General features: G+C 38.6%; 1 protein-coding gene across 1 annotated transcript in view; it reads right to left on the reverse strand.

Moving 5' to 3' along the window:
• EMSY (EMSY transcriptional repressor, BRCA2 interacting) overlaps positions 1-12,324 on the reverse strand; it is a 38,495-nt gene that overhangs the window by 17,386 nt on the left and 8,785 nt on the right. Inside the window, exons 6-10 of the mRNA XM_032204822.1 lie at positions 11,983-12,135; positions 8,387-8,646; positions 3,617-3,893; positions 1,540-1,682; positions 1,377-1,485 (exon numbers count right to left, since the gene is read on the reverse strand). Of these exons, the coding sequence (XP_032060713.1) occupies positions 1,377-1,485; positions 1,540-1,682; positions 3,617-3,893; positions 8,387-8,646; positions 11,983-12,135 (942 nt within the window). The remainder of the gene's footprint in view (positions 1-1,376; positions 1,486-1,539; positions 1,683-3,616; positions 3,894-8,386; positions 8,647-11,982; positions 12,136-12,324) is intronic.

Raw genomic sequence — 12,324 nt, forward strand, 5'->3', positions numbered from 1 at the left:
CACGTTGACTTTTCAGAAGTACCCCCAGGCCACTTGCATCTCAAGCGGTGTTTCATGTTGAGATAAATGAATTGAATTGTGTTGGGCAAATGTCATGAAACACCCAGGCTGAAATAAGCCCATCTAAATGCAGACATTTATATTTGTACAATTATTTCTAGGCGAACAATTTTGTCCATTCAGGACATGAAACATCTTCCAGAGATATTTGCTTCTTTCTACGTTGACCATAAAAGCAGTACAAAGCAAGTAAGCTCCAAACTTAAGTGTCATAATGAAGCTGGGAAGACCAAAGCCTTTATCCAGTTTGTCTGAACAGTGCAAAAAGCCAAGTCTCCATGAAAATCAGCTCACATCTTTCACAGAGTAGGTATCAAATGGTTATTTCCAAAGATACTTTAACTAAAAAACACTCTGAGCCTAAAACTATAGTAGAATGCACAGAGTGAAGCTCTTATTGCTCAAGTATTGACCAGTAACAGGAGGATGGAGGCCTCCTATGTTTCCTCATTAGTGGATATTTTTTTCCCAGGCAATGGTGCTATAATCCAAGAGGAAGTTTATTAAAGGATAGGGGTAAGGTTGTTTTCTTTGTTTGTTTGTTTTGCTTTGCTTTGTTGTTTTTTTCCCCATTCTATGGCCTGATAATACAAACAAAATAATCAAATACTGACCACATGACTAATCTAAAAATATGGACATAAAAATACTTTGCACTTTTATAGCACTTCTTGCTTTAGAATTTGGTAACTTTGCAAGCATCAGTTCTTACCACATCTCACTAAGAACTGCACTTTACAGCAGAGTAAAGCCAAGGCAGAAAGATTACGCGACTTGCCCAAAGCCAACTGAACGGATCAATGTTATAAAAAGAATCAAGTCCAACTCCCAGTCTCAGATCTAATTGCATTTTTGCTGTGACAAATATCTCAGAAATAGATTTCAATTTCTGGACACAAGAAAATAATTAAAGCGCAGATTAACTTTTTTTTTTTTTTTCCAGTCGATACAGTTGAACAGCTCTTGGATCTTCAGGAAACTGGTGTCTTCAAGTTGCCAACCAAGTTACTTTTGAAGATATTTACATACCTTTAAATGTCTAAAGATAAAAACATTAATTCCTAAAGCATAGTCTGCAATACCTGAGTCAAGCAAGAAGAATGACAGAACCTAATTCTTCAGTTATTTTTAGCTGAAAACATTAAGATATCCTTTACTACCTATTTTTGTGTTTAATGCACAATCCAGTACACAGGTACTTGTGCCTTAATGACAGCTCCCCATGTACATTCACGACAGAATTCAGCCCTGCTTTCTTGAGGTGTGGGGTTAGACCTCATCAATCAGCAATACAACCAAAGATTAACTCCAACTACCTGATTCCTGCTTGATCTGAATGGTGGGCTTGATGCCAGGTGGCAACTGAGATTGCTGTGGCTGCTGTTGAGCTACAGAAGACTGTGCCAGCTGCTGCTGCTGCTGTTGCTGCTGCTGCTGCTGCTGTTGTTGTTGCTGCTGCTGTTGCTGCTGCTGCTGAGCCTGCTGTATTTGGTGCAGCTGCTGTTTGGGGGACTGCTGATGCTGTTTGGGGAACTGTGCTAAGATCTGTGTTGGATTCCCAACCAAACCTTTGGGGGAAGGTAGTCTGGTAGAGGCAACTTTAATCGCCGACGTAGACACACCTGTAAAAGAGCAAATAGTTTAAGATTGAATTATGTGATATAAAATTACAATTTCTTGTATACTTTTGCATTTAAACTGCCTCTACTATTGAAAGGTGCAAATAAATATACATTAAAAAAAAACTCCTACTTAAAAAAGCTCCTACTTGTATCAGAAACGCTCTGTACAGAGTCAAGGGAGCTTTATGCAGATTTTCAGCGTGACAGTAAAACATATTACGGCAGCTAATGCAAAGACTCAATAGTCTTAGTCTCCTTCCTGCACTTTTTGTAATACAAATAACTCCACTAATCTTTGCAAAGCCAGACTTTAATCTTCAATAAAGCAAAATATTTATAGTAAGAAAAAAAACAACGAAGACTGCAACAAGCTTAGGGATGACAAATGTCAAATCCATCAATATAAGGGAGTATCCCTTAGTGAACACAATGTTACCATACAGGAATGAATCAAGTAATCATGTTACGTAGAAAATTGTGGAACACTTTTTTATGCTGATAGGTTAAACAATCTTACAAGTAATAAAGAAAAGCAATAGGATACAAAAACAAAGCTCCCACATACATAAATACTTAGGTCTTGCACTGTTGTCACAACATTTCCAACTAATTTTGGCTTTATCTAAGCTTCCCATCCATAAGCACCAAAAAAGACAAAGTATGTCTTACACTGGCAAGGGCTTGGTTAAAAACTGCCTAAGGGGAACATTGAAAGAAAATCTCCTCTTTTACTTCTCTATATTTATAGATGGCAGTGACACTGCTAACAGCCATAATAAGCTACAATTCTGGCAATCTAAATAAGCAGCCTTCTTCTCACTACATCACTTAAGACAGATTCTCAATTTTCTTGCTCAGCTGTTTACATTCACAAATTTCACTTGCTTCACAGGGGAAATGATTATTCGTTTGTTACAATGGTTCATCAGTATTTTCTGTAATGACATTGAATCTTTAACTGCATGGGTTACTTTAGAACTGTAGCTGTCTCTTCCAAGATTAAATCCAACTAAAAATCCACAGTTCATATTATTTGAAGTTCTATTGTATGCTTTTATGCTCTGTAAACTGATGGGCTACCTTTGGGACCTAATAAGTAAAAGTAATAGGGAATGTGGAATACCTCCTGAGTTGCCCAATTTTTTGTGGAATGGAACAAGAATAGAAAATAACGGACCAGGAAAAATTGGTGTGTAACACTTGTCATTTTTAGGCACAGTAAGTGCTGGTCGCTGAGGTCCTTTCATTTTTCCACAGTTTCCCAGCCAAACAGCTGGAGGTTCTACAGCTGAATCAGTCAAGCTAGCACATAGATGAAGTTAGAAATTAGAAAACCAGGAATTTTAAATTCAGGCTCACTCAGGTATTAATTTTAAGGACCTGAAAGTTAAGATGCTGAGAAAATACACAGATAAAAAGGTGTAAGTACTTCTCTACATTTCAGAATTGTCATCAAGACTAGTTACCACAAGAAGTATCCTAAGATTAGGCATGTCAAGTGTTAGTTTCAGTGAGCTGGTGTTAATTTTGTATATTTCTATAAATTGGGCATTGAGGGAAACAATAATTTCCAAATGATATTGGAAATGATCATCCTTTGTGCATCAGATAAAGTTCTCAAAAGCCATTTTTTTAATGTTTTAATGCCACAAGAAGGTTTTTTTTTTTTTTTTTTTTTCAAACTAAACAAAAAGCTGTGCCACGCTATCTCAGATTCTCTTTAAGAACTGGATTTGCACATCAGTTGTTGAGGAGGGAAAGAGCCGTGTCCAACAACACGTTTTGTGGAGTACTTTGGATTTATTTCCTCAGACTTTTTTCATGTATCCTGTTCTTTACTCAGCACATGTAAACACAAAGCACGTCTCTACGCTGTTCTCCAAGTCTAACTCAGCAGTGAAAGAGCTTTTACACACACACAGTTACTGCCATACCTTGTGCTACTGTTGACATAACGACAGATGGCGTTGATGATACTACAGCAGTCACTGCAATAGTACTTGCAGTACAGGAGGGAGTGGAACAGCTGCTGCTACTGCTGCTGCTACTGACCAAAGAGGACTGAGAAGCAGTTATAACCACCGGTTGCTTCTGAGTAGTTGAGGCAATGACTGACGTCGGGACAAGTTTCGTAACCGCTGCATAGTTGTGGGACTTGGAAAGGATGTTGGGTACAAAAGTTGAGCTTGGAGAGGTGGTTACTATTATCACCTGAAAGGAGAAAAGAAAAACAACAAGAAATTCATTTGTTCTTTGCACTTGTTTCAAAGCATAAAATTGCAGCAACATATCGGTGTATGAGTGTTTAGTTTTACGGATATATGCTTTTCATGACCATTTGAGACTGGCAAATGTTTGCTGGCAATAAAAAAATTCCCTTGGTTTGAAAAAAGCTAATAAACATTTCCATAAAATTACAAGTCTTTTTAAAAACACAATTGCTATTAATTAAAGTAGAATTATCTCATGTTCGAAGACAAACAGACAGGAATGAACTGCTTGGATTCATTTAACTGGGCCAGGTAGCCTGAAGCCCATTTTGAAAACAAAACCAACAACAACAGCACAGCAGGGGTTTAAAGCAAGTTTTAAACACCATTCTCCCAAACCCTGCACTTATATCAAGAAACAGCAATGAAGAGAATAGAGATGTCTTTTTCTCTTTAACAAACAGTTGCTGAGTCAGTAATGGGCAATATTTTTGATCCATAATGCTGTAAACAACAATATTTCATCAGCGAAAAGCCTGGTTTAGGCTCAGAAACAATTTCTGCTTCAATTAGTGCTCTCAGTAACAGAAATTCTTTCCTATCTGTCTGAGAAACATTTGTCTGAAGACAATGAACGTTACTCCTAGTGCGAGTTACAATTCCAACCCCATGAATCTGATTTGACATTGAAATACATAGAATCCATTATAACGTTGGAACAAGTCTGCTCTTACACAACTGACCTAGAAAGCTAACCATTTCCTACATTTTTAATACAGGGACTGCTTATGTAAGGAGGTTTGCTTTATTCTGTTTACACGTACCTCCTCGTACTTACAAACACAGTTAAAATGAAAAGGACACTGGAGAGAAATACAACACATTCAGTTTACCACGCAAGAACTTGAAGAAATGGTTTCAGTAATGCGATTATCCCAATAAAAGTGTCGTTTAGTAAAATCCTAGAACTTCAAAACCTATTCACGATTCCACATAACAAAATCAAATAGAGAAAAAAAAAAAAGATTACATAAGGAAGAAAGAAAAGCTTGGTCAGCTCCAATTGAAAATCTTACACTACTACCCAGGACTACAGAAATGCTGCCTGACACAGAAAAGAAATAATGTGATAATGGGACCAGAAATAGACTTAAGTGATAAACCAAACAGGAAGAGATTAGGAGTTTAAGTTTTGTTTAAAAAAATAAAATTAAAAAAAAAAGATAACCACATGGATGGAATAAAAGCAGCAAATTTCACCACCATGGTTGCCTGTGTCTCCCCTTTCTTCCTGCTGTGCCCAGTTTTATGGACCTGCCACTTAGCTGAGCCTTTCACATCTTGATCTGAGGAAAACCAAAACTTTATTACCTCCATGAATAACAGGAGGCTGACCACACCTCACCACTGCCTGAAGGACAAGGTTTCCGTAGCTGCTGCTCTACCACTTTATTGCTTTCTCCTGGGAGAACATTTCTGCTGTGTCACTCTTCTTTTTGCCTCCTGCCTAAGCTTGATTTAATCAAAACACTTCCGAAATTGCTCTTAGGCTATGGCCAAACACACAAGCTGAGCAGTGCACAGCTCCAATCTGGTACTAATCCTGCAGGTGAAAAGATCCTGGGATGTGCCTCTGAAGTTTCATTCTGTGTCTTACATGGTCACTTAACACTAGAAATACTTCCAAGTTTTTGAATTTTAGGGCCAGCTCCATTCCACCTGGGATCAGTGATTGAGGAATACAAAGGACGAGTTGCAGTTTACTGTAAAAAAGGCAGATTACTCACGCCAACCTTCCTACAAAACTCAGTGCAACAGGACAACTTCAGCATCTCCCCTAAGTACAGATACGCAGGATGCCTCTGGGCATCATCACAGCTCCTGACCAGCTTTGTTCTTCATTCAAAGCCAGAGGTAAACCATCCAGTTTGAAATTATCACTTAATAACACTTTGTTTAACCACTTAAGGAGAAAAGCTGGTAAAGAATTATAGTTCAACACTGATTGCTATCCTGTGACTGAGCAGGTTGGGATCGGTATGATCTGTTATATTCATTTTTAGAGAAGAAATGGAATAAAAATTAGTGATCTTCACATGTGAAGCATATCCAGAAAGCAGAATTTTCTGATGAAAAATTTACAAACATTTAAGCTCAAGTCACAATTACATTTTTGAAATACTATTTTCAAGTCAAAAAAATTAGAAGTGAACTTGTCAGAGGTACGAAAACTGCATCACACCTTTCCACAGCAAAAAGACTGGCTAGTGTCTTAATAGCAAGTTGTCTTTTTTGTTGTTGATTTTAACTGTTAAGTTAAAAATAAAAAATAAATAAAAAAATAAATCCCTTACATACACTGAGGTTTGTCCCACCAACTCTATTTTGAGAAATATCAAAACCTAGTTTCTGGAGAAATAAACACACTACATGGCCAGAAGCTTCAATTAGTTTCCTTCTGAGTCCCAGACAGAGGGCTTTATTTTAGGAGGATCCAGAAATTGGAGCTGTGACATTATTAGTTGTTACGACAAATCTTCCTCCAGCCTACTGAGATGTCAAAACAATTCTGAAAGCTGGCATGCAGAAACTAAGAATTACATTCACATCCAAGATCTTCACTCATACCCAACTGCACTTCTTTAAAATAGTACGTTTCCAATTTGAGTCTAACAAGTCTGTCATTTAATTTGAAACTCCTAAGAGGGATCTTGCTCACCAAAATTATCCGGTGACGTATTTTACCATACCTAAATACAACGAAAGAGGGCAGTGTGACAAGTTCAGACAAACGCTATTATGGCTCCCTAATGAAACAAAACGATTTTCCTATCAGGAGATTAGCAAGAGAGTCAAATACTACACAAACCAAAACCTAAAATCTCCATATCAGAACAAGCAGAGGCACAACTGCAGAAGGCCCTACTAACACTCCATTCTCTTCCTTTTACAGCTTTAGCACTCTCCACCTTTAACTACCACAATATACAACATGCATAGTTAGTATAACACTACAGACATTTAAGGCAAAAAAAAGTCTTCTTGCACAGAAGATGAGGCTACGAAGAGCAACAGGCTAGGGAGGTGAAACTCTAACCCAGCTGTGTGTTTGCAGGACATTTTAGTTGATGATGTGTGCTCCATGACAAACCTCTATGCGTGTGTTCTGAGTTTTGATTAAGGACTCTGTTAAAGCACAGTGAATCAAATGAAAACAAAGAGCTCTGAAGTGGGAAGAGGCCAGAAAGCAACCTCTTTGTTGCACATTACTTCAGGTAAATCCTCTCCTTGTCTTTCAACTTTCCCAAATCAGGACATTGGAACTCCGCTGATCCAAACAGAGCCATAAAACAATTAACAAGACTAATAGAACAAACAGTGTGTGAAGGTTTGAGCTCAAGAGTCTAACTCTCACGGTTGGGAAAAAATGCTTGTTAGCAGCCAGCCTACAATCAGTCTGTCGGTATCAACGCCAAATTCATTTTTTTTCCTCTCCCAAGTCTGCCTTAATTAATAACTGCCCCAAGAACTAACTTGGTCTGACGCATTAATCTTTTTTAAACCTCAAGGACAAAAAAGCAGAGACATCTGAAGTGCATTGTAAAGCATGGGAAAACAGCCGTGCCATAGATCAGGCACATAAAATCCGAGTCCAGAACAAAATTTCACTATGGAAAACCTCTTCCACAAACTGTACTCTGCATTCTCATGAAGCCTGGGCACACTGAGCTCATGAAGTTGATTTTGACCACAATAATACTGTTGATGTAGAATGAGAAATGGCACACTAGAACTGAAAGGAAAATAAAACCCACCCCCTGTCTTTGATCAGCTCCGAGAATAAGCCTTACAGACCCCCAGGAAGTAGTCTCTAGACAAAAGGAATGACAAGGGAAGGTCCATGCCACCTCTCCTGGAATTCTACTACTGCAAAGAATAATTATAAATAAGGAAAATAGAAATAAGAAAGATTACCTTTGACCAATAGTTGTTACCATCTGAAGGCTGTTCAGTGGCCTATGTGATCCAGTTCTCAGTGGACTAGTGTCCATATCACAAAACCCAACACCACAAATGGTACTAACTGGCAACCTTGTTGGCAGTCTCACCAGAGAGGCCAAGAATTGAATGAGCATGGAGACTGAATCCCCTCTCATCCCTAGAAGTGGTCCCTTCAGGTCAGGGTTGAGGCACATTGGTGGGGCAGTCTGGGGGAAGCTTGCACTCCCGCTGCCTGTGCTGTACCTGTTCTGTGGATAAAAAGAGGGCTTCAGTCTCCACGGCTGTCAATCCAGGTCCCTTCACACACAGGTGAACTAAATTCATACAAGACTTCGGTTTTCTCTTTGTTCTTTTTACAGAGGGATTACCTTATCCCCAGCGCAATCCTTAAAAAAACAGCTAGACAGTTCACAGAAAGGAAGAGTCAAACATCACATCTTATTCATTGATAAAACCAGAATAAAGGAACATTTGGCAGCTTCCCCCACATACCTTCTGTGTTGTCGTGTTTGTTGTCTGTGTTGAGGGCTTAGTGAAGGTTATTTTCACAGGCGACATGTGTGGTGGTAAGGAGTTGGCAATGCTCTGCATTATATTACTCATCTTGGGGCTGCCACTTACAGGCACTGTGATAGTTTTAGTGACAGGAGTTACTGCCTTCGGGACTTCTTTCAGGAGAACAGGGGAAGAACTAGAAGAATTAGTTCGCCGTCTTTTGCGGGGCTTTTCGTCATCGTCCGAGCAGCTGACACCTGGAAGAGAAGTGCTTTGCTAAATTATATTTTCCCCCTCTGCAGTTCCCAGTGCTTTCTAAAACACTTCAGACTTGCTGAGTCCTGCACACACTTTAAAGTAAGAGAAAAAAAAAATATATAAATTACATCTTATGGTCACAACTAACCCATAACACACCACAGATGGTCTTAGTCCTTAATATAGACCACACTTACAGTGCCAGAAAGCAAAGAAACAACCCCTCAGAACCCAAGCTAGTCAGCCACTGGGTTACTTTGTTCTTTTTAAGATATTAAAAGAACACTAGAGCCAGCACACGAGTTTCATTCTGTCCCCAGAAGTTTGTCTAATGAAACTAAACACTACATTTGGCATAATGTCATGCATGTTTCAGTTTAAAACTTTACCCTACCCTGCAGTTATTGATTATGTTTTACTGGACAACTAAAGTTTATCCTCCTACAGTTTTCTCTGATTTCAACCTTTGCACCTACTTCCATGCCGTGCTTATTGTTACAGTAACCTCCTTTTCACCTCAATGCAGCATCTTGAGATCTAATTTTTTTTCATAACATACAGCTGTGAAGGTCAAGCCTCACTTTATAAGCTTCTGCTTTGTTTGGTGCATTGTGTGGAGCAGTAAGACATCACCTAACATCAAATTGTGGAAAACAAGGCGAGTCTGGCCTTTAAGTAGTTCATTCATCCCCACAATCAACTTCTGCACATGTAGAAACAAATCTGTTTTAACACTCAGCTGAGCAACAGACACCTCTTTAGAAAGCACGATCTAGGGATCTTAAATTCCTACTAAACTTTCCTAAGCAAGCAAGGGGTTCATTAATTGTTATGCATTAGAAAAAGACACAGTATAGCTACCTTGAAAATCTCTTACAATTATTAAGGAAGCATTATGTTTACCATCACCTAGGGATAAACAATTAAAAAAAAAAAACAAACACAAAAGATATGCAGGAAAGACTCAGTTCCCCTATACAGAACAAGACTGAAGACCTCCTTTTGTATGCCTGTGGCTTACAGACAGAAAATGATGGTAAAAAACAGTCTTGCTGGTAACCCAAGCAAACTTGGTTGGCAGTCAGCTTCTAATTAGGGTCAGGATCTAATTACGGTCAATCTCTAATTAAAATAACTAAATATTCTGGTATTCAGAAAGTAAAAGTGCAGGAATTAATATGGACAAGAGAAGGCCTAGTGGCACAGCATGTGAAAAATGACAATTTTATAACTTGGCGTTCTGCGTTAGTCTAGGAACAGCTCATCTGCAGGTACACTTCAGAGGCTGGAGGTTGCATCATGAAACTGAACTACAGAAAAGCCAAGGCTCTACTTTGAGCTTGCTTTCAGCTTCAAAAAGCATCCAAGTATCCACCTGAATCACAAATCCACGTGCAACTTGGCTGGTACTTCGGTGGGTTACAAAGAAATACTGGAGGTAAGAAGTATTTGTAGGCGTCCCCTTCCACAAAAGGAAAGGAGCAGCAAATTAAGCTAGCTGAATATTTATCTTTTGTTCTTAGGTACAGCTCGTTTCATTCCTTGTTTTCACTGCTGGGGTTTTGTAAGGATGCTGTTCCTGTAATTTCATGGCAGAAATTGTGCTTGAGCCAAATATTTCACAAGCCCTTAGCTAAAAGGTAACAGAGCTGGGCTGTAACTCACGCTGCAAGGAAGCAGAGGCACGGAGGGGTTAATAGCTCCATCAGACTGTGACATGAATGAGGTAAAACAACAAACCTAAACCTAACTCAGGCCTCCTGGGTTTGCTCTTAACCAAATCGGTTAAAATGTGACTGGTAACAACATGCTCTGGAAGATGCACAATTACGTTAAAAAAAATAGAATAAAGCACTTCAAGTGTGTGTGGGGAGGGATAAAAATCTAGGAATGGATGGAATAAAAATGAGAACCTTTCATCCCTCTATTGTGCGTCTAGACTGGTTTTATACTCATTACCATGTAATCATTCAACAGAAGTCTAAATTAAATTTTTAAGAGGTTAAGAACATTTTCCCCCGAATCTTCAAACTAAAGCCAAAGTGATTAGTGCAATAAATCAGAAAAATGAAAAATCTGAACGTAATGGCTTCTGTGGGTTGATACAGCCGATACAGATGATGGCTTGCAGTTAACATTGGGTTTATGTTCAATTTGACACTTCTGGCTAGCCAGAAGTTTATACAAACATGCACATATAGCACTAAGATATATTTAATAATAATAATAATAATAATATTTATAATTTTAATAATAATAATATTTATAATTTTAAATATTAACTGTCTTCAACATCCACAAAAACAGCAAATAGCACTTCTGATCAACTTCACTATTAATCTTTTTAAAAATCATTTGCATTTTAATAGGCACCAAAATTCAAATAAGGACAGATTAATGCATTTTTAATTATTAGATAAAACTATCTTGGATGAGCTGAACATATTTATGAGGACATACTCTGCTTTTGGAACTAGCTGATTTATTAGACAAGAAATTAAAAAAAAAATCAAACAAAACAACGTGAAGAAAGACTGATTCTAAACATTACACCCTGGGTTTCCAAACCTAGTAAATAAAAAATATGTGAAGATGGGTAACTGATGGGATTTCATATCTGATGGGATTTTCATAATTGCCTAGGTATGCAAACTTCACTAAAATCCGCTTCAAAATAAATCACAAAATGACTCGACTTATAAATATTGTAATTTGTTCAAACACAACTCAGAAATCTCTGTATTCTCTCAAGCTTCTAGCTGCATATAGTATGCAAAGAGCCAAATCCTTACCCAGCACAAGGCTAGATTTGACCACCTGGGGAACAGCGCAATACCTGAATCTCTAATTAAAATAAGGGCATGCATAGTTTCCAAACTACTGTGTTCTGAAAAGGTCTAGGTCAACAGTGAAAGGGGGAAGGAGGGATCTTTTCTAACTCAACTAAATGACAACCATGCATTACTTAAGCAGGAGAGGGAAGAAGGGAGTCCTCTGAAGAACAGCATGCAGTGCCACCTTGGAGGCAACTCCTGACCAAGCTGGATTAGAAATCCACTGAAAATATAGCAACGACTATGTTTTACTTTCAAAATACTTTCCAGTCTTGCTATCCTTGCCACTACTGCTCCCTGCAGCATTTTACAGTCAGTGGATTTATCCTGAACACAATTTCTCCGAGAAAGGGAATCAATTTATTCAGTCCTGAGACTGAACTAAGGCATAAAGGCATTAAATGACTCGCCACAGGCCAGAGCATCTAACTCGCTCCATGCTTCAGCCACAAGGTTGTCCTTTTCTTTCCCTTTTGTTAATCAGTTACTAGCATCACTTACTTTTGACGTAAAGAGTACTTCCACTTGGCAAGGCGACTACATTGGAGGCTGGACTGGCGGGTCTGGGGGACTTCACTGTTGCTACACTGCCACTTGGAACAGGGGTAGATGTTGGGGTTGAAGTGGTACTTGTGTAGGAATAGCAAACCACCACTGAAGAGGAGAAAAGACACCTTCCATATAACTGAAGTGCAGGATCCTGTAATTCTATCACTAGCTTAGCAACTGAAACAGAAGCCAAAGACTTACTGTGTCATTATCCACATCTCTGCCTCTGCAATCCTGTTACTGCTGAAAGTCCTGGGTTTGACTTCAGCATGGCCATGGAATTAACTGCCTTCA

Source organism: Aythya fuligula, chromosome 1, assembly GCF_009819795.1.
Source record: "Aythya fuligula isolate bAytFul2 chromosome 1, bAytFul2.pri, whole genome shotgun sequence".
NCBI classification, from domain to species: domain Eukaryota; kingdom Metazoa; phylum Chordata; class Aves; order Anseriformes; family Anatidae; genus Aythya; species Aythya fuligula.